Genomic DNA, 23,166 nt, shown 5'->3' with positions numbered 1-23,166 from the left:
CCCCCCCCCCCCGCTGGCTTGTCCCTCCCTGAAAGCAATAGTAACCTTATGCCTGGAGGCTAGGTAAAGACTGCTGCCCCACCCTGCCAAAGTGAAATAACTTGTTAAAATTCGGAACAGAAATTCTGGCTATATTTATAACAAACAGTTATATTTCATTCAATGTGCATTTTAAAGACCAAAGTGCTTTCTTTTCAAACATACAGCGAAATCACGCTCAGCTTGCTTAAGCCCAGTCTGTTTTAAATGCCAGTTCTATCAGGACTGTATTATATTGTGTGTGGATGATTCTCAGACTTTAGCAAGCCTCTTCATGTTCATGTGTGCTGCAATAGAACAGCCACCAAGAATACCGTGTTCTGTGCCCTTGTTTGCATCAGTGCACAAATGTCACTTGATGAATCTCTTGACGGTGGTGCATGGAAAAGTTGGAAATACAGTGGTGCCTCGCAAGACGAAAAGAATCCGTTCTGCGAGTCTCTTCGTTTAGCGGGTTTTTCGTCTTGCGAAGCAAGCCCATTGACGGATTAGCGCTATTAGCGCTATTAGCGGCTTTTAGCGGCTTATCGGCTTAGCGGATAAGCGGCTTAGCGGCTTAGAAAAGGGGGGGAGGGAAAAAAACCCACAAGAACTCGCAAGACATTTTTGTCTTGCAAAGCAAGCCCAAAGGAAATTCGTTTTGCGAAGCACCTCCAAAACGGAAAACTCTTTCGTCTAGCGAGTTTTCCGTCTTGCGAGGCATTCGTCTTGCGGGGCACCACTGTAGGAGGAAACCAGAGTACAGATTCCAGAGTGTTGGTGCACTGTACTCCTCATGGTTCAATTGATCAACATTCTGTAATGACCACAGAAACAGAGAAGACAGTTTTATTTAGAAATAATGCTACATTTGCAACACACCCTATTGAAAAGCCAATTAAGTTTGGTACAAAGGATGTCATACCTGAACTGCTGTTGACTACCTGGCCAACTTCTGTATCATCAACTTTTTGTGTCCATTCTCTGCCTTAAACCCTGCAGATTCAGGTCTTTCTATAAAGAATAATAAAAGCAAGCTACTTTCCCCCTTAATGTTAATGACACCTCTCTATGACAATATGCAGGTGCCAATATCCTATACAACTGTTAGTGGTACAGTTTCACAGACCTCCATTCCAACATAAAATTTCCAGCATGAATAGGTTCCTGGGGTACTGATGGTTGTATTAGCCTTCCTAAGCAGGCTGTGCATTCTGTCCCACTCATAGTACTGTGATGCTTCTTGCATAACACCAGTTCCGACTGCCAGTCTACACTGACTGCCGGAGGCTCTCTGGGGTTTCAGACAGGGGACCATTCCAGCCCTATCTGAAGAAACTCTTTCCAGGTCTGTCCTCAGTCACCTCATTACCTTTCTTGAATGGCTGAGAATTTTGCCTGTAGCATTTCTGTCTTGTGGGCTGCCAATAGGCTGTCCAGATGAAATTTTATTCTATTCTTAATGGCTATCGCTTATGATTTTGTTCTCTGTCTGATCAGTCACTGCAACCACATATGGGAGCTACCTGACAGCTGCAGAGGCTAGATAAGCATTGCAAAAGGGGTGGGTTTTTTTGTTCCCCAGCAGATGACATCTGGCTTGTTAGCTGTAACCACCTAAGCTTTCATCTGTGCTGCAGATTCTGCAGCTAATGGCCACAGAAGAGTCTCTCTTATTTTGTTTGCAGACTCAAATCACCACAGATAGACTAGTCTTGTCAAAAAGTATTTTCTCTTTCTAAATCTCTCTATTCCTGAAGTTTTAAAAGACTTTATTTGAAAAAAAGAAAATCAAGAAAGCAGTGCAATAAATCCTGAGAGGGCAGCTGAGGGGCTACAGAGGGGCAGCTGATGAGTCAGAAGAGCTCACCTACAGTTGGATATCCTCTGGCTGAGGCAGCGCCAAGTTCCAACATCATCCCTCCGCCACAGCCAGGGCTCCAGTGGTGGTGGGGACTGGAAAGGGATATGCTGGAGTCCCAAGCCCTCTTGTTTCTCCAACATATCCCCCCAGGTGGCTGAAAACCTGACCTAGCTCCATCCCTGGCCCCACATAGCTGTAAATGCCGCAGAAAGAACAATGGAACAAGTTGCTCCCCTCCATCTTCTTCCCTGGCTGATGCAAGAAGGTGGGCTTAGGCACTGGTTGATTCAGTGCCAAAGAACATATCTGTACCTCTCCACCCAGACCTCCCTTGGCTTGCTTTGTAAAAGGTAAAGGTAAAGGGACCCCTGACCATTAGGTCCAGTCGCGGACGACTCTGGGGTTGCGGTGCTCATCTTGCTTTACTGGCCAAGGGAGCCGGCGTACAGCTTCCGGGTCATGTGGCCAGCATGACTAAGCCACTTCTGGTGAACCAGAGCAGCTCACGGAAACACTGTTTACCTTCCCACCGAAGCGGTACCTATTTATCTACTTGCACTTGACATGCTTTCAAACAGCTAGGTTGGCAGGAGCAGGGACCGAGCAACGGGAGCTCACCCCGACGCGGGGATTCGAACCGCCGACCTTCCGATCGGCAAGTCCCATGCTTTGTGGTTTAACCCACAGTGCCACCCACGTCAAATATGCTTTGTAAGCATATTTAAATCAAAATCTGTAGCTAGACATCATTTCACTCCATAAGGGCGATATGCAGACATATTATTCATTGATGGTAGTTAAGTTTTTACGAAGTGGTCAAAGTCTAATGAATAGTCCCTGAGGAAATTACTATTAAAACAAAATATATAACATTTGATGCAATCTCAAATGAAACTTTGCCCTTTGACACATCTCACCACAATCTCCATGTTTATAACTATGTTTGTATTAATTTCCATTTCTACTTGATTATAACAAAACAAATTAAAGTGATGATATAATATGACTGAACAAAAAAACCCCCAGCAAAACAACCTGGTGTGATATTTTAATTAATATGAAATATCAATTAAAAGGTTGGCAGAGGTTTGCACAATTATGAAAAACAGGGAAGTGGCACAAAACAGTCATTTAAAAATTAAGGGAACAAAGGGAAATGGGTTTCTTTGGTACCTGATCCCTTTTGCACCAGGCAGAATGGGAAACAGGTTGGCATAAGGACTGACCTCCCTGGAGAACACGTGACAAAAACCACTGTGTCCAAGAAAAGACCATCACCTATTTTTGTATCCTTTGTATGACAGGCATCCCCCCACTTAGGCAGGGGTTATGCTCCGGGCGCTCTCACGCATAACTGAAATCGCATAAAGTGGGGAGCGCCCTCTAAGCACTCTTTACATGCCCTCTCTGCTGCTCTTTTTCTAACCTGTACCAAAAATACTGTATCCAAAAATATCCACAGCTAGAATTGAAGCTCTGAGGCTGGCAGGAGGCTGGAGAATGTGTGTGGGGAAGTGGCTGCTGCTGTGCTACCTGGCACATCAGCTGTTAGGCGGGGAGGCTGAGCAGTGTGAACAAACCCCGCTGTGCCTCTGGTCTCTTTGGGGCTTCCTCTGCCCTCACTGGTGTCCTCTTGGGGCTCAGGGGGGTGGATCTCCTTGCAAGCCACAAGGACTCTCTAACTCTCTCCCACCATTTCTGGGTTTGGGCTTATATTTATTTCCTGGTGCCATGTGTGAGTGCAATGTGCTCTAAGCACCTCTCTGGAGTAGACATTTAATGCAGACAAGTCCTATTAAGTTCAGCGGGTCTTCCTTATTCCCAGGTGTGTAAAGGATTACAGCCTCACTATAGGATATGTTTGAAAACCATGCATTCATACAGTGGTACCTCGGGTTACATATGCTTCAGGTTACAGGCTCCGCTAACCCAGAAATAGTGCTTCAGGTTAAGAACTTTGCTTCAGGGATAAGAACAGAAATCATGCTCCGGCGGTGCGGCAGCAGCGGGAGGCCCCATTAGCTAAAGTAGTGCTTCAGGTTAAGAACAGTTTCAGGTTAAGTATGGACCTCCTGAACGAATTAAGTACTTAACCCGAGGTACCACTGTATTTTAGAAAGAGAGCTATGTTTTAGTACATAAACTTTTAAAGCCCAGCCCACTCTCCTGCGCCAGCTGCTTCTCTCCCCCATCCCCCAACTCTGCCAATTTCCTAGCTACGTGAAGAGGTGAGACAGGAAATGGACTCCTGTCACTAAGTAATTCTAATACAGTACCAATAAAATGGAGTGGGGTAGAAGCCCCAGAGGAGTAAAGGGCATCAGACTGCTGTTTAGTGGCAACACCTAAAAGGTCTCCTATCCCATAAAGCCTATGGCATCCCAGGTTAGTAGAAATTTGAAGCAATTTTAAATAGGAAGAGCTAAACAGTGGTCTATGCAAACTACGTTTTAAAGAGAAATCATGTGCTAGGAAAATGTGTCTGATAATACTATCCTCTAGGCCAGTGGTTCCCAATTAGCTAAGTGCTGCGGACCCCTGTTTTTCAAAAGCCAAGCCATGGGCCCCCTACTTTTGAAAATATGATATCTCTATGGTAGTTTTTGTTATGTGAACGGTGCCACAGACCCCCCTGGGTGGGTTATGCGGATATTCTGGGGTCCGCAGATTACCTATTGGGAACCTCTGCTTGAGGCTTTAACTATGCTGTGTGTGTGTGTTTTTTTCTCCCCTAAAAGAAATGTTCAACATTTTTGTTAACAGACTAGTTCAGTTTTATGTACAAATTGGAAGCAAAACAATCGGCACAGGCTGCAACAAACCCAGAGCCAGAAATGAAGGTAAACTCGATTTTTATTTAGTTGTAAGTTTTCACATATTTAAAACTGTCTTGTTGATATTGTGTCTTAATTTTTGTGAAAGACATATGGAAACCCATTATTTTGTCACTGATTTGACCCTAGCAAAATGCCCATCAGTTTGATTTTTAAGGGCAGATTCACATTTCACACCTGAGTGTGATCCCTATCGATGAGGCTTGGCCACTAAGGGATACAGTCAATGAAACACTAGGGAAGGGGCTAATCCTACTCCCTGCCCATAGTAACCACTGCTGTCGAATCCTAATACTATCCTTTTTAATAGTTTGCTTTCTGTCTTCTATGTCATGCAAGCTGATATGCCTTCTGATGTTGCTGCACATTGTGTACACTGCAATGAGGAAGCTTTGGGGCATGCACAAAGGCATCCATGCGATCTGGAATCTGGTGCAATTGAGATTCCAGATCATGTGAGTGCCATTGCACATACAGTTGTATGTGAACGTCTTCCTTTCTGCGGATGCTTGTTTTTGGAATCTGGTCTGCACACACAGTGCATGTGTGGATCTTTCTTGCAGTACCAGTCACCACACAGAAGCAGAGTAAGGTCCAAATCTTTTACTGTTGTAGAAGGAATAGGCTCAGCAAAACAGTTCCGGACAAAGTTACACGAGTCACTCACAATTTATGTGCATTTGACTTTATGTGATTGGCAAAATAATTTAAAGCAAAAGGGGGCGGGCATTCTGGGGAAAAAGACTTTGGTAACCCCACCCGCCATTGAACCCAGTGTGTTCTGACAATGCAATTTTTTGCTTTACACTTTGATCCCAGAACATAAGCCCCACATAAGCTGAAGGTCACACAGAAAAATAAGATCCAGCTTGTAGGCTTTTTCAGATACAAGCAACTCTCCGCTTATACAGGGATTACATTCTGGACCCCTGCGCACATAAGCGAAATGAGAGTTAATTGCAGTACATGCAGCTTCCTGCCCAACAGCTGTTCAGCAGTGTAGCCTGGCAGCTGTGAGAGCTCCTGTGTGCCATATTTGAACCCTTGGAGTCTTTTTTCCTTGACTTCGGGCTCTGGGGAGGGTCTCCTCACAAGCCACATAGGAATTTCCAGCTGTCTCCCACCATTTCAGGTTAGAATTGGTTTATTCATTTATTTCCCGGCACCATGCATAGACACGGTTGCGCCATGGGGAGATGCCTGCACAGATATATACAGATACAAAGTATTGCCGTTTCTCTAAGTAACTTCAAATAATCAAAGCACCACACTGAACAGCTACTGAACTGGCTGCCATGCATTAATCACAGATATAGTTGGAGAATTGGGCAACTGGCTGAGTTGACCTTGCACCTGTGATCAGCTCACCCATGGGGTGATTTCTGCTCATGAAGGAAATTAACCTCTTCCTACGTCCAGCTACTGCAACAGCTTAGGCTATATTTTGCTAGCCTTTGGCTGTGGCAAACCAGGGTGTATAATGGGGCAGACAGGCTTCTGGGCCTGACCCTGCGCATACATGGATCCAATGTATGAGAGCATTTTGACAAAGTAGGCATAAAGAAGAATGTACATTTATTTCCTAGCTATACGAGTCCCAAACTCTATGGTCTTTCAATTAATGGAGTTACTCTTGATTCACCTCATAAAAAGTGAAGTTGGGGGAAGTATTATTTATAGTAACGTTTATATTTAATTTTTACGCTGCTCAATTTTTGCTGTGGTCGAGCTCTTTCTCTTTTTGTGCCTGTGTAGTTGAAACAAATAATACTGAATTCTGAGCAGTAAAAACACACAGCACGGCCTCACGTGAAACAATCTGAGCACAAATATTGCTTTCGCCACAGAGAATTGTTATCTGTGTGGCAGCTTTCCTGCTGTTGGTCATACTCTGAGGCCAAATGAACTATGTAAGTAAGGAATAGCACAACAGCAGAGTAAGCGCCTGCTGGATCAGGCCAATGGTCCACATGATTCAGCATCCTGTTCTCACAGTGTCCAACCAGATGCTTGTGGGAACCCAGCAAGCAGGATTTGAGGACATGAGAACTCTCCTCTCCTGTGGTTTCCAGCAGCTGGTGTTCAGAAGCATGGCTGCCTCAAGCTGTGGTTGCAGAGTCATCTTGGCTAGCAGACATTGATAGCCCTCTGCTCCATTTTCATAGTCCATTTTCTCCTCACTTGCAAGAAAATTCACTATACAATGGCCTTGACCACATGAGACAAGACCATGGTATTGTGAGTTTCTTTGCCAGCTGCTGCCGTTGAGAAAGAAATTCACTTTATAGCCCCACAAAATGGCTAGGAAGTTGGGTGTTCACTGGGATGCCTGTCTTCGTCGTAAAAGTAACATCTGGGTGAGTTTTTAGTTCCGTTACAAAAAGCAGAGCAGTGTTCTATAATATCCTCTACCAGAGCCTGTTGACATCCTGTGATTTTACACTTTGAGGGCCACTGAATATTCCATATTAATATTGTAGAAATATAACATTAAGTTATCCTGGTAAAGAACTCCTGTCTTTAGGGAGAAATAGGTCAAACATATCAGCATCATACAGAATGAAAATTAGAATGTTTTAAAAGCCACAATTTCTCTGTTGTCATGACAGAAAAAGTACTGCATTACTTGAAAAGTAATTGAAGCATTGATTCTTGGCTGCTGCTGGGTTATTAATTCTGCTTGGCTATTAATTCGCAAACCAAGTTATTACAACAGTACCCCTCTGGTTTTTTTATGGGTTTTGTGTATATGACCATACACTGATAAAAGACTAATTATGCATGAACTCAAAATTGCATGCATGGTAGATTACAAATTGCCTCTGTGTGATTTTGTGCTTAGTCCCAAAGGCTGGACTCCATTATGCTGCCAGCACCATGGGAACAATCCTTTAGAGACAAATGCAAAACTAGCCTCATCTTCTCCTATAACTCTTAAACCATAATGCCCCTAAGCCCCGACTCCCCATGTGATTCCCAGCTCACAGACATCTCTCAGCCTCAGTGCAATCCTGCCACTTCAAATGTAAATCTCTCTAAATCCGCAGAGTACTCATATCTGTGAAGTATAGATGCCTCACTAGTGAGATGCAGGTATTAATTTGTGTTTATGGATTTAAAATCAAATTAGCATTATCAATAATAAATTATTGACTAGAAAACTTGCAGTGGGTATTTGTTTTAAAGAGCAATGGCAGCAGGCTTCCCTTGTAGCACTACTATTATACTTGCTCCACTTCTGCAGCAATATGTTGGAGTGAGGGAATTAATCTTGCTGCTTTGTTGATGTGAAAACAGGGATACAGGATAAATGTAACTCAGTTCACAAAGAAAGGTGAACCGACCTAATTTGCACTGTCCAAAACAATATGCGAACCAAAACACAGCCGCACTTTGAAATTCACCATTCAGATTCAACAAAACATGTTTTATAATATGTAGTTTAATTTAATTGATTTTTTTGGTGGGACAAGAGGAGTTCAGAAAAGGTCCAAATTCTGTGAAACAGGTTAATAGGATCCAAATCTTTGTTTATGTTGCAATAGATGAAAAGCTTATAAGTGTGCTGATCTATCAGAAAGCAAATAGTTTGTCCAAGCTCAGAAGTTTTCATTTTAAAAGAGAGATTTTTTTCAAATCAAGCTTACCTTGAACTTGAACTTATGAAAGAGTTGCTTAAATTTTATCTTCGGTGTCTGCTGGTGAAGATTGGCCTATGCTCCTAGGTTTTCTGCAGGGTTTTGACTAAATTACTGTATTCCATCTTAATGTACAGGGCTTGTAGTTCAATATTCAAATGACAATGGAATAAGCTGGTATCTGCTGCGAGAATTGGACTTCATGTCTTTCTTAGAACCGCAGATTGTATCCATAGAATTGCCTCGTGAGGCCAAAACACCAGCCACCGCTTTCCGATGGTGGCAACCTCAACATGGTATGTGTTTAACACTATTATGAACCTTTACCATTCCAATTTAGTATGTAAGTTTTAAGACCTAGTAATGGCTAGAGAAGATACAATTTTGTTGTAATGTTAATGAACATTAACATATCTATTCTATAAACACTGGCAAAACAAACCCTTGGTGTGTTCAAATATTAGGGTACATATGTTTAAGGTCCATTGATTTTGTTCATTGTTTACTATTTCAAGTATGTTTAACTGTACAGTGAATTAATTTTACAATGAATCTCCACATGTGCCCTGGATTCCAATTTTTGATTATGAAATATATTTTCGTACTGTCACCAACCTTTCCACTCCTGTTTTGCCTTCTTGGCCATCTCAACTCAGACAGACCAAGTTCTTAGTTGGGATGAAGATTTTTCACTAGACCTATATCATAGAATCGTAGCGTTGGAAGGACCTCCAAGAATCATCTGGTCCAACCACCTCATAAATTAGTTTCCCCCACCCCCATAAAGTGTGAGGAAATAATGACCAAATATTTCTATTTGTTTGTAGGGAAGCATTCAGCGCAGTGGGCTTTAGATGATGTCCTTGTAGGAATGAATGACAGCTCTCAGACTGGTTTTCAAGATAAATTTGATGGTTCTGTCGATTTACAAGCTAACTGGTACAGGGTCCAAGGGGGTCAAGTAGATATTGATTGCCTCTCTATGGATACAGCTCTCATATTCAGTGAAAATACAGGTAAGGCTCTCATTTAGTAAAATGCAAACACACTACAGCTTCTTTTTTAAAAAATGAATTTTATGTAAAATGGTTTTCTTCCTTGCACTCTTTTTAGGAAAATCTCGATATGCTGAGACTTGGGATTTCCATGTGTCTGATTCCACCTTCATGCAGTTTGAGCTGAACATGGGCTGTAGCAAGCCATTCAGCAATTCCCACAGCATTTACTTCCAGTATTCCATAAACAATGGGAGAGACTGGCATTTGGTGACCGAAGAGTGCGTTCCTCCCAGGATAGGATGTCAGCATTACACTGAGAGCTCAATTTACGCTTCTGAAAGGTTTCAGAACTGGAAGCGAGTGACCATCTACCTCCCACCTGCAACGATGTAAGAATTACTCTCTTATTCAGGCTTCCTCCACCCCTTTACTGTTTTGCTGTGAAAGAAAGTGTAGAATTTAACCGTAACAGAAACTGTGAATGATTGATTCCTAAGGATGCTTTTAACCACAAACCCTATTTTAATGCACAGGACTGTTTACAGAGAGGGCCACCCTAGAGCAAAGGACATTTTTCTCCATGCTTCAAGGTTAAAGTAACACTGCTTTGGCCAAATCAAATGGTCACATCTCACATCTTCCTCAGAGCTAAGCAAGTCATTATCCCATGACGAAAAGGGGAGAACTAGATGAGACGATAAACATAATTGTGGTGTTCCTCTTGCTTTAAAAGTTAAAAGGTTAGATTGCCAGAATATGGGGCACCTCAAATAAGCACAATTTGGGATAGTTAACTATTGGTTTGGATTTTATTTTTTAAGGGTGTTAAAAAGATATGCATATGATTTGATAGAAATAAGTGTGGTCCTGGCATAGGCTACCCTTTCAGACTTAAGGGACACATTCCCCTGGGGGGAGGGAGGGAGGGCGCAGGGGCACATAACTGTGGCAGCAGGTCAGACCACAGGAAAAAGTGGCGCAAAAGCAAAAGTCAGTGGGACACCTCCCCCCTACATACCGTCATTTGTGGATTCATTCTCCCTCTCTGCAGGTTTGGAGGGCCGCGTAAAAGAAATTAGAACTATAAAGGTAAAGGTAAAGGTACCCCTGCCCGTACGGGCCAGTCTTGACAGACTCTGGGGTTGTGCACCCATCTCACTTAAGAGGCCAGGGGCCAGCGCTGTCCGGAGACACTTCCGGGTCACGTGGCCAGCGTGACATCGCTGCTCTGGCGAGCCAGAGCCGCACACGGAAACGCCGTTTACCTTCCCGCTGGTAAGCGGTCCCTATTTATCTACTTGCACCCGGAGGTGCTTTCGAACTGCTAGGTTGGCAGGCGCTGGGACCGAGCAGCGGGAGCGCACCCCGCCGCAGGGATTCGAACCGCCGACCTTTCGATCGGCAAGCCCTAGGCGCTGAGGCTTTAACCCACAGCGCCACCTGCGTCCCATTAGAACTAAGATGCTGATAATTAGAACTAAGATGCTGAGGAGCTTTTTTTTATAGCTAATTGCTGCAAGTTGTGGAGAACTGCATTTAAGATTGGAAAATGAGAAACTTGGAGAAGTGAAATTGCCAGATTAGCAATTTTCGATCCTCTTCCTCCAATAGCAGCTGGACTGCTCTGAATTACTATTTTTGTTTGTGATTCCCAGATCTCCCAGAACACGCTTCAGATGGATTCAACATAATTATGCTCCTGGTGGGGATATGTGGGCTATTGATAATGTCATCCTGGCCACTGGATGTCCTTGGATGTGCTCAGGCCACGGGATCTGTGATGCTGGCCGCTGTGTGTAAGGAGACACATGTTTCATGCCCTTTTGCTTCTTGGTGATGTAAAGATTATGTCTCATTAGTCAGTGGATATTGTTCCCAACCACCCCCCACAATTTGTTTTCAGGTGTGACAGAGGTTTTGGAGGCCCTTACTGTGTCCCGGCTGCCCCCCTCCCTTCTGTTCTGAAAGATGACTTCAATGGCAACCTGCATCCTGACCTTTGGCCTGAAGTCTATGGAGCTGAGAGAGGGAACCTGAATGGCGACACCATCAAATCTGGAACAACTCTCATCTTTAAAGGGGTTAGAAGTTATTCTTGTTCAAAATGTTTTGATTGTTTTTTGCAATGCCTTCTTGAAACTGTTTAGCAAGATTAAATTACAGAAATCCTTGATCTGCCCTGCTGAAAAAGAAAAAGAAAATAACTTCTTCCTATCTATTATTTGTTACAGGAAGGGCTGAGAATGCTTGTTTCAAGAGATTTAGATTGTACTAATACAATGTACATCCAGTTTTCATTCAAATTCTTAGCCAAAGGTAAGGTAATGATTTATTACTGTAAATAATATAATCCGTACTAACTTGAAAAACTGTGGGTAATCCGTAGACTATTGTCATTCTGGAGGGCAGAACCAAAGAGGCACTGATGATCAAAATAACACAGGTCAGCATATTTTGCTACAGGATGGTTGACCAAGTAATGACTACAACTCCATATTCTAGGAGCCCCCGCCCACCGGCCAAGAAACCTGCAGCCATAAGTGACAGTGAAAAAATGTCATTCTAAGACAGACATAGGTAAACTCAACCCTCCAGATGTTTTAGGACTACAGCTCCCATCATTCCTAGCTAACAGGACCAGTGGTCAGGGATGATGGGAACTGTAGTCTCAAAACATCTGGAGCGCCGAGTCTGGTATGCCTGTTCTAAGAGATTGGGAGTAACATTTTTGGCCAATACTGCATGTTGCCCTTCTCCTTCCCCTCTTGATCTTTGACCCTCCCTTAAAGAGCCTTGGATTAGTAGCTCATATTGTTTTACTGTGAGTTGTTTGTTTGTTTGTTTGTTTCTTTGTTTGTTTTGCAAATTGGCAAGGCTAGGGTTTCTTTGTAAATCTACTTGTACTGTGTTTTAATTTGAAACCTCGTTCATTGTTCCGTAACCGTAGTATGCTGCCCAACAGCTCATTCTCACAGTGACGCTTACATTGTCATTATGATTTCCTCCCTCTTGTTCTAGGTACCCCAGAAAGGTCTCATTCTGTCCTGCTTCAGTATTCCATCAATGGGGGCATCACTTGGCACCTGATAGATGAGTTTTATTTTACTCAAACAACGGACGTTCTCTTCATTAACATCCCACTTCCATATGCAGCACGAACCAATGCTACACGGTTCAGGCTCTGGCAGCCTTATAACAATGGTAATGAGAAATAATACAAAATTGTATATAATTGTGTATATTTTTACTTAATTTCAAATGGTGTGATTATACAAGGCTTCTGCTCTGTTATATTTATTTATATATTGCCTGGAATCCTGCAGCATGTTATAAAATTAAATTTCAACCTCTGTATTTTGAAGGTTTCCCTGGGAATTGTTTTAAGGGTGGAGTAAAAATGCATGCAATGAATAAATAAATGAGCAAAACATTCCTATCTTGTACATATGAAAGACAATCCAGGAAGTGGGCAAATATGAGTGGCAGGAGGCAACAAGGAGCAGGAAAGGTTACACCTTTTCTCAGGAAACACGGGTTTCCTACGGCTAACCCAAAGCTGATTATAGGGATCCGGGGTCATCAGGAACCAATCACAGTCCTCAATGAAGGAGTTGCTTAGGAAACGTCATCAGAGACTGTGGCTAGCAAAGAGGTGTTGTTGTTGTTGTTGTTTAGTCGTTTAGTCGTGTCTGACTCTTCGTGACCCCATGGACCAGAGCATGCCAGGCACTTCTGTCTTCCACTGCCTCCCGCAGTTTGGTCAAACTCATGTTTGTAGCTTCGAAGACACTATCCAACCATCTCATCCTCTGTCGTCCCCTTCTCCTTATGCCCTCCATCTTTCCCAACATCAGGGTCTTTTCCAGGGAGTCTTCTCTTCTCATGAGGTGGCCAAAGTATTGGAGCCTCAGCTTCATGATCTGTCCTTCCAGTGAGCACTCAGAGCTGATTTCCTTCAGAATGGGTCGGTTTGATCTTCTGGCAGTCCATGGGACTCTCAAGAGTCTCCTCCAGCACCATAATTCAAAAGCATCAATTCTTCGGTGATCTGCCTTCTTTATGGTCCAGCTCTCACTTCCATACATCACTACTGGGAAAACCATAGCTTTTACCCAAGATGTGTTACTAGTTATGAATTTGATGTGCCTGAGCTAATGTACCCAACAGACAGAGATAAGTTAAAGATTTCTCCTCAGGCCAGGCTACAATTACCCATACATACCACGTTTGTTACTATGAAGACTATGGCGCATGGTAACATCGTAATACATTTTTTGGGGGAAACAGGTTAACCATAGTGATGACTTGGGATGGGAGAACAAAATCAATTCAGTTCACATTTAAACGCAAACCTTTTCAAAATAACATGAAAACCAAAACACAGATATACTTTGACATTTACACTTCTTTGAATTTTATGACGCAGTTCTCCAACCAACTAATTGTACAAAAATGCATATTGGTGAAAAGAAGTGTCCATAATATGCATATATTGGTAAAAAAAAATTTAAAAATGCATTATTTAAGGGGAAGTTCCTTTGTAGGCAAAACTGCATACAAACAAGTGTATATTGGGATAAATTTGCACTAAAATGCTGCTGAATTTTTACGAGGTCATTTAAAAATAATTTGCAACCTGGTGTGGAAATGTGGAGAACTGCATTTAAGAAAGGAAATATAAGAAACTGAGAGAAACAGAATTTGACAGATTCCTCCAACCCTAGAGGTAACTTATCATGTGTAATTATTTTCTCCTGTTCTAGAACAATTAAATCAGTAGCAACATAGGTGTTTATTTTCCCAGGTAAGAAAGAAGAAATCTGGATTCTAGATGATTTAATTATTGATGGAAACAACATTAAGAATCCTGTAATCCTGCTGGATACCTTCGACTTTGGTCCAAAGGAAGACAATTGGTTTTTCTATCCCGGTGGCAACATCGGGCTTTATTGTCCATATTCTTCAAAAGGAGCACCGTACGTATCATAAAATATATCCAAGTCTATTCCAAAAGAAAGTTTCACTTACTAATAGTGGTGCATTTATGCTAGAAAAGCGGAATGTGCTATCCTCTTGTAAGTTAAATAAACATATAAAATGTATGTTAATAATTTAGCTATGAAATAATCACTTTGGTTTCTCTTAATAGGGAGGAAGATTCTGCGATGGTATTTGTTTCAAATGAAGTTGGGGAACATTCAATTACTACAAGGGATTTGAACGTGAATGAGAACACCATAATCCAATTTGAGGTACTTATCATGACGTTCTTCTCCTGCTTATTGAGCGTTAGTCATTGCTAGTCTTGTTTTGACATTTCCCTGCCTCTCTTATATGTTATTAAAGGGTAGTGGAGGGAATCCTATTAATGTAATCTATGTGAATCTCTAGAATTAGTCCAATCCCATATGGAAATAAGGAAAGAATTATATTCGTAGTATGCATTCACCTAAACTTTGTAATATTTTGACCCGTTATTCCTCGTTTTATATTGTAGTTATTATAGTTCATTACAGTATCCTTAGGGGAAAGTTGTGAATGACGGGAGAATGTAGATGAAAAAAAGGCTTTCCATATTGAGTTTGTTCTGTCCAATGTATTAGAAAACCCACTGGTGCTGTGTTGCGTGTTGAGGTCCCCAGGGCCACCCCAATAACTCACACACCACACAGAATTTTTTGTTTAAGGTTTTTGGCATAATTTTGGCCACAACTTTATTAAAATACAAAAATGTGAGTGGTTGCTTAGGCATTGGTTGCGACTATCTGCCCCCACCGTGGGGGACAGACTGACATTCCGCACGATGCGAAAGTCAGAAAAGGGGAATACACTTGGGAGTAGCGACGGAGCAGGGAACCTGCCCTCAGCCCTCCCCAAACGCAACCAGGAGCTCATTGCTATGGCCCAAGCCCCCTTGACAGAGTGGACAAGCAATAGTTAGCCCCTGATTCCTTTAACGGAATCCCTTGCAGCAGCAGCATTAGAGGGGCAGGCACAGCCAATCGATGCCCCTCAACCAACCAAACCATAAACCAATGCCTAACCGCAACCTTACAAGTTGTGACGATTTGCTACGCAGTAGGCAAAAACCAAATGGCCCCAGCCAATCAGCCAGATGGACAAAATTCCTACCAGGCCCCTGCCCCAAGAGCAGATGACCCCATGACAGGCATAGCAAGGTCAAAGCGAACAACCCTAATTCTAGGGAGGGGGGATGGGCAATCCGATGCACGGGCGAAAAGAGGAAGCCCTAGCCTCGTGCAAGGAGTTTTAGCATTTCTGGCTGTCAATCAACAAATGGCAACATTAACTTCTTCCCAACAACAAGGGAAACCCCAATCACATCAGTGGCCAACAATCAATTAGCCCCCCCCCCAACTTTGGAGTGTCCTGGTGGCCCCCACCACAACACGTGCTCTCCATGAAGGAGAACACGCTATGTCATCTCATTGTACATTTTCCCCTTTTTTATATACAGATAGGGGAAGATCTATAAAACTAATGAAGTTTAAGCTTCAGGGCCCATAATGCTGGAGGGGTCCCAGAAGTGAATTTAGTCCACACGGCTTAAAATTTTTGAGTCCATCAGACCCAATTTGAGTTGCACAACTCAAATTGATTATTTTTTTTTTAAATGGTTTATATTTCAACAATCCCAAAGTTTGAGAGTCAGTAGCAGAGATGTTGCAAAGGTTTGGTGATCTGTCATGGAAGAACCCCTTTGAAGAAGATAGCAGTGGTTACCCAGACCTTGTTGCTGGTTGCAAAGGGGGCCCCATAATAGTTCAAAAATGTAGGTCCGCCCTTGCATATAGACACACGTACAAAACATAGTTTGGATCAGGAGAGGCGCTGGTGGAATGGGTAGGCATAGGGTGACTGTGACTGTCCCTGGCAGCCCTTTCCCAAACTCCCTGAAAAGCCTCTCCTGATGTTCAGGAGACCCTCTGGAATGGATTCATATGAAAGACCGAACTGCACACAAAGCTAGGCTAGGGGGGGTGGAGGTACTTTTCAGGTGTGTGGGGTGCTTCTCTGGATCCAAGCCTATAAAAGCGCAAAAAGACAATTTCCATAAAGGGAACAAGTGTGTCTGTATGTGTCTAGTTTTACCACCTAATTTTGTATCTCCCATTCCACATTGTTTGATATTGCGGGGCAAAGAATTATGCCATATATTTGTGTCATATTGCATATTTGTATACATTATAAATGGGTTGGAGAAGCACTATTTTCATGCTTGTCATAACGTCTATTTCTGTCATCAAGTACTATGTACCATCTAAATTATACTCAGAGCAGACTCATTGAAATCAATGGACTTCTAAGCTAATTGAAGTCAATTGTTACTAACTCGAGCCCATTGATTTCGTTGGGTGTACTCTGAGAAGGACTTAGTATATTTTTGGATAGTCTAAATTAAAAATGGCAACCAAAGTGTGTTTCAGACAGGGCTTTTTTGCAGCCAGAACTTGGCAGAACCCAATTCTGGTACCTCTCAGGTAGACACTATTGCCATTATAAGAGAATAAGGGAAGCATTCATAGTGAAAAACAGCTCTGGTTACACACATTTATTTGTATACAGCTAGCACATGAAGAACATCAATAGTCACAGCACATTGTTGTGCAGTTTAAGAAGCAGCTGAACGTACGCCTTGTGTATTCCTAGAAAATTTGCTTTGGCTGTGTATTCATGCACATTTCAATTTGTCATGACAACTAATTAATAATATATAGAATGCAAACTGTTTTCTGTTTTAAAATATAGATTAAAAGCTTGTTCAACAAATGCCTTTGAGGTCACATTCAGACATGAATGACTCTTCAGTGCGCTTACCCCATAAGACCTGCACACACATCTTGGCATCTGGCGAAGGCATTTTGCTTTTATAAAAATTAAATGTCTTCAGCTGAGGTCTTGGAACAGGCTGATAAACATGAAGTCATTATGCATAATGCAGTAAAAGTTGCCATTCCACACTCCTGGATTCAAAGAACTTGATCTGCTGTACCATGTCTCTTGGATTCCAGATCAGTAGGTGTTTGACCTAGTTATGGAAAACTAATGTGCATTATGCTGATTAATATTCAGTATTTAACATTTTCAACCGTAAATAGTTTCATTTTCTATTTAGTTCAGTACATTATTTATTCATCTATCTATCAGACACATTTAGATCTCCCTCTTGCCTCAAAGAGCTCAGGGGAAAGGTAGGAACAAAGTGGACATTTCCCCACAATACAAGGGGTCATAACTTTTTCTTACTTTACATACACGATTGCAACCTTAGCCTTTTCCCATTCCCCATTTATTTATTTATCTCCCCACCCCCACACCCAGTGGGTTTTCCTTGCTTACCAGGCTCTGGGAAGGTCACTGAAGGGACCTGGGAACCCTCCAGAGCCATCACACATCCTTCCTAGAGCCCGGAAAGCAGCTCCACCTCATGGGAGAAGGGCAGGTCTCAGGGGTCCTGGCTTTGCATGATTTTCCCCTTACACACAGACCCCCTGGAACCAATGCCTCTCAGTAGTATCAAGGTTACTTTTGTAAAGCTATAAGTGGTGTATTTTAGAAGTTTATGTAAACAACTGTTTGCACACTGTTATAGCTGTTCCCTGAAAGAGGACTCTCAAAAGGCAAGGTTCCATCATGTGGTACAGGATTTTATTCTCATTTTTCTCTGGCATTGGAACTATTGTTTTTCTTTGCTAAAGCTGTGGCTGGGAAATGTCCAGTTCCATTGCATCCAAGCCATCCCTTGCTCAGGAGAGGGATAGAAAAAGTATAGCACCAGGGAAGTAGAATTCATTTAACTGCCTCCCATTTATTGGCTTTCTCCCATTGGAGTCAATGGGAGTGCAATTACTTATATCAGGTCTGGTCCTTGCATAGATTTCTGGCATGTTTGTGAGTGGGGATCCTGTGGGATCCTGTGGTTCAGAATTTGGCGTATATGTGCTCTTCTTCATACTGCCCAACAATCCACTGGATTTTGAGGGACCCATGAAAGGAACTTCACTGGCAGAGCAATTTGTCAACCGATCCTTTCTACAATGTGCAAAGGCAATGCATATGTCTCTGCACTTCTGAAATCTTTCACCTTACCCTAATGCCCATCAGCCAATGAACCTGCACCCTTAATTTCTTCAGTTAATTTGATTCTTCCTACTAGCTAGGTACTATAGTTTTGCTGTGTAATAATTCTCCAATCATGTTTAACATTTGAAGGTATCTAAGTGGTACTAATGTGATGTGTGGGGCAGATTTTTATACACTTGAGAAATTAATGAGTTTTCTCTTGTAAAGACTTATATCAGGAACCTATAGAGACACATTTCTTTGGGAAGGGAGGTCAGGATAACTGATCTGAGTTGTATCCAGTACCAGCCCTGTTAAAACCAGTGACCTTGTCTAACTTAAGCCCATTAATTTCAATGAGTACTATACGGAGAACTTAGTTGGAGATAGTTGCTCTGTCTGTCTTGCTCTCCGTATCTCCTTCAGATATGAATAAAACACTCTAATCTTCCCAAAACAGGTGTAGAGACACAACTGGGAAAGGAGTGCTCATGTTGTAACTTTATCTCCCGTTATGGCGGTTGAGCACTTGGGATGATGTCTCTGGTCTGTGGGTGTTGACAGCTTCAGGGATCTAGAATTCTGCCCACTCTGCCAGTATTAATATTTCTGCCAACCCAGAGACCTGAATGGCACAGGGCAAAGAGGAGCAAGAAAAGAAGACTCAGTAGTGTCATAAGCCCTGCTTAAGTGGGAACACCAGGAGACACAGTCCCTTCTGAACCTCTGGCCCAGGATTCCACCCTTTTTATAGAGTTGGCTAGTGGCAAAGCATCCATAAATGTAGGCCATGCAATCTTCTAGGTTTTGTTTTATTCTACTTCAGATTAATATTGGATGCACCACTGATAGCTCATCTGCTGACCCAGTGAAACTTGAATTCTCCCGAGATTTGGGGGCAACCTGGCACCTGCTTCTTCCTTTATGTTATAGTAGCAGCAGCTACCTCAGTTCTCTATGCTCTACAGAGCATCATCCAAGCAGCACTTATTATGCCGGAACGACCCAGGGGTGGAGAAGAGAAGTCATCCACTTTGGAAAGCTACACCTTTGCGGGTAAGTACTTGACGCTGCTCACCTAGCTTTTCTCTTTATATAATAATAATAATAATAATAATAATAATAATAATAATAATAATAAGTTTTATTTGTATCCCGCCCTCCCCAGCCGAAGCCGGGCTCAGGGCGGCTAACAACACTAAAAGAGTACAACATTATAAAACATTATAAAAATGAATTAAAATCAAAATTGATGGCAACCATAAACTAAAGTTTTGTAAAGATTGCCAAAGGAGGGAGTCAGGCTGCGCCCTGACCAAAGGCCAGGTGGAACAGCTCTGTCTTGCAGGCCCTGCGGAAAGATGTCAAGTCCTGGAGGGCCCTTGTCTCTTGTGACAGAGCGTTCCACCAGGTTGGAGCCGCAGCCGAAAAAGCCCTGGCTCTAGTTGAGGCCAGCCTAACCTCTCTGTGGCTTGGGACCTTCAAGGTGTTTTTATTTGAAGACCGTAGGTTCCTCTGTGGGACATACCAGGAGAGGCGGTCCCGTAGGTACGAGGGCCCTAGGCCGTATAGGGCTTTGAAGGTTAAAACCAGCACCTTAAACCTGATCCTGTACTCCACCGGGAGCCAGTGCAGCTGGTATAGCACCGGATGAATGTGATCTCTAAGCGAAGACCCCGTAAGGAGTCTCGCTGCGGCATTCTGCACCCGCTGGAGTTTCTGGGTCAGTCTCAAGGGCAGCCCCACGTAGAGCGAGTTACAATAATCCAGTCTGGAGGTGACCGTCGCGTGGATCACAGTGGCTAGGTCAGGGCGAGAGAGGTAAGGAGCCAACTGCTTAGCTTGGCGGAGATGAAAAAATGCTGCCTTTGTTATAGCTGCAATCTGAGCCTCCATGGAGAGGGAGGTATCGAAGATTACACCCAAACTCTTAACGGACAGTGCTGGCACTAATTGCACCCCCGCAAGAGATGGGAGTTGCCCCCTCAGTCCCATGTCGTCCCGTCCCAGCCAGAGGACCTCTGTCTTCGAAGGATTTAACTTCAACCGGCTCCCACGTAACCATCCAGCCACAGCCTCCAAGCATCTGATCAGTGTGTCTGGGGCCGAGTCCGGGTGGCCGTCCATCAACAGATAGAGTTGGGTGTCATCAGCATACTGATGGCAGCCCAGCCCAAAACTCCAGACAAGCTGGGCGAGGGGGCGCATAAAGATGTTAAAAAGCATCGGGGAGAGTATTGCACCCTGGGGCACACCACACACCAAGGAGTGGCGGGATGACAATTCCCCCCCAAGCGCCACCCTCTGTCCCCGACCAGAGAGAAACGAGCGCAGCCATTGAAGGACTGTGCCCTGGATCCCCACGTCCGTTTTTCAGCACTACTGCTCTTTAGCACACAAAGACTGGCTGGTTATTTGTGTATTTATATACCCAGGTGGCTTCCAGGTGGTTTACAAAGCAAGAAAAATATCACCCTGATGGATGACCTTTTATTGTGAGAGGGACAGGGGAATGTGACATTATTAACTTCTGCTCAGTCTCTCAGCAGGTTTTGATACCATTGGCCATGGTCTTCTCCTGAACCAGTTCAGTGGGATATGTATTGGAAGCGCCATATTATGATGGTTCCGTTTTTATATTCAGGGCCATGGACAGAGTGTAGCGCTGGATGAGTGCCCCTCAGCTCCCAGCTCCTTGGTACCCTGTGCACAGGGTACTTATCTGCCCCGCAGTGCTATTTAACATCTACATGAGGCTGTTCGGAGCAGTCATTAAGAGCTGGGAGCAAGGTGTCATTACTATGCTGATGGCACACAGTTTATACATTACATATGTTTCTTACATTATATTTTAAAGATATAAGAAACCCTGAATCAAGCCTGAAATGCCATTGAGATGTCATGTTTGAATTGCAGCCTAATGCAGAATCCAGGCCTGTGAATGATAAAACTTAGGAAAGCCATAGACTTGTCTCAGAGCCATGGCGCATGTATCACTCAGGATATTAGGGATCATTTCTGGCAACTGGAGACACTCATATGAAACATCCTGTGTCTTTAAAACATATCGTGATAACCAGCTTTGAGATTGCCACAGGGGGAAAGCGTTCCTACTGCGCGAGTGACCTCATGTTTGGTAGAGAAACACAGCAGCTCATATGATCATATATGAGGAACTGGAACAAAGTCTGAAAAAAACAAAACCCCTGATGTTGAATAATTAAATGAAAGATTTAATTTTTAAATATGTGCATGCATCTTTGATTATTGTTAACATCTGAATGTCTGGAAAGCCCTTAACTGTGCGTATCTGCTGTTCCAACCCAAAATCACAAAGCATTTCTATACTCCTTGAGTAATCCTTCTGGAGAAGAGGCCCAGTTGAAGAGCATTCTCTGGCACGTAACTTATTGCCTGCACTTCAGCATGGATGCAGAATAGGTTTTTTTTGTTTTGCAGTATTTGTTTATTCAGAAGGTTTGATAAACTATTTAGTCACCAAACTCTCTGAGTGGTATACATAATAAAACTATTAATAAAACACAGCTAAATTCCACACAAAAAAGAAATAGACATACTATATTTTTCCATATTTTTGGGGACTCAGATTTAAGAAAATGGGGGGAGATATATCTGTGTATAAGACACCTCCTAATTTTTGACATTATTTTTTAGGGGGGGGACCTAGTCTTATACATGGAAAAATACGGTAATTAGCAATGAAACTGGTGAGATCAGTAAAACTTAAAAAAAACAATTACCAAAACCTAAATTATATATCTTGAAAGCCTTTCTGAAATGAATAAGTTTTTAGCAGACATCTAAAACAATACAGCGAGGGTGCCTGGTGTCATTAGTTCCAACACGAGAACAGGGCCTTTTCTCAGTGGCTCCCTGTTTGTGGTATGCTCTCACCAGGGAGGTTCAGCTGGCGCCTTCCTTATACACCTTTAGGCACCAGGCAAAAACGTTCCTCTTCCTCGAGAGGGGGGAATTATTGCTTTGTTTTTATTCTTAATTGTATGATGTATTTTGTGGTTTTTATATTGCAATTTCAAGCAAGGTATCAACACATGGTTAGGCGGGCTGTAGGATGGATATGGCAGGCTAGATGCATCCCACAAGCTTAGCTTTGCCTACCGATACTCTGTGCCATAAAAGCGTATTTTAGACTTTACATAAACGTATCGCAGTAGAAGAGCCGCTAATATAAAAGGCATTGCTTTCTTTCAGATTAGTGAGGTTCAGATGGTACCAGGGATTTTATCCTGCTGCGTCTCAACCTGTCACCTGGGCCATTGACAATGTGTATATTGGGCCACAGTGTGAGGAGATGTGTAACGGTCATGGCAGCTGTGTCAATGGGACAAAGTGCATCTGTGATCCTGGCTATTCCGGACCAACCTGTAGGATAAGCACCAAGAATCCTGACTTTCTGAAGGATGATTTTGAAGGTACCTCTGTTTGACATTATTATGTTTGGACTTTTTTGTAATATTTTATGCCCTCAAACCATTTAAAGGTATGTTAAAGTCAACTAATAATAATAATAATAATAATTTATTATTTATACCCCGCCCATCTGGCTGGGCTTCCCCAGCCACTCTGGGCAGCTTCCATAGAAACCAAAAATACAGTAAAATATCACATGTTAAAAACTTCCCTGAAGAGGGCTGCCTTAAGATGTCTTCTGAATGTCAGGTAGTTGTTTATTGCTTTGACATCTGCTG

General features: G+C 42.8%; 1 protein-coding gene across 3 annotated transcripts in view; it reads left to right on the top strand.

The window, feature by feature from the left end:
- Positions 1-23,166, top strand: part of RELN (reelin) — a 300,039-nt gene that overhangs the window by 227,424 nt on the left and 49,449 nt on the right. For all 3 annotated transcript variants that reach the window (XM_081927578.1, XM_081927577.1, XM_081927579.1), the window contains 12 exons: positions 4,646-4,722; positions 8,492-8,650; positions 9,182-9,370; positions 9,468-9,741; positions 11,008-11,148; positions 11,256-11,433; positions 11,584-11,668; positions 12,371-12,553; positions 14,157-14,328; positions 14,502-14,604; positions 19,263-19,492; positions 22,670-22,890. In XM_081927578.1, coding sequence (XP_081783704.1) covers positions 4,646-4,722; positions 8,492-8,650; positions 9,182-9,370; positions 9,468-9,741; positions 11,008-11,148; positions 11,256-11,433; positions 11,584-11,668; positions 12,371-12,553; positions 14,157-14,328; positions 14,502-14,604; positions 19,263-19,492; positions 22,670-22,890 — 2,012 coding nt within the window. The remainder of the gene's footprint in view (positions 1-4,645; positions 4,723-8,491; positions 8,651-9,181; positions 9,371-9,467; positions 9,742-11,007; positions 11,149-11,255; positions 11,434-11,583; positions 11,669-12,370; positions 12,554-14,156; positions 14,329-14,501; positions 14,605-19,262; positions 19,493-22,669; positions 22,891-23,166) is intronic.

Source organism: Podarcis melisellensis, assembly GCF_964234715.1.
Source record: "Podarcis melisellensis genome assembly, chromosome: 10".
NCBI lineage: Eukaryota > Metazoa > Chordata > Lepidosauria > Squamata > Lacertidae > Podarcis > Podarcis melisellensis.
The sequence above is the reverse complement of the archived record's forward strand: the minus strand, read 5'-3'. Positions and strand labels throughout refer to the sequence as shown.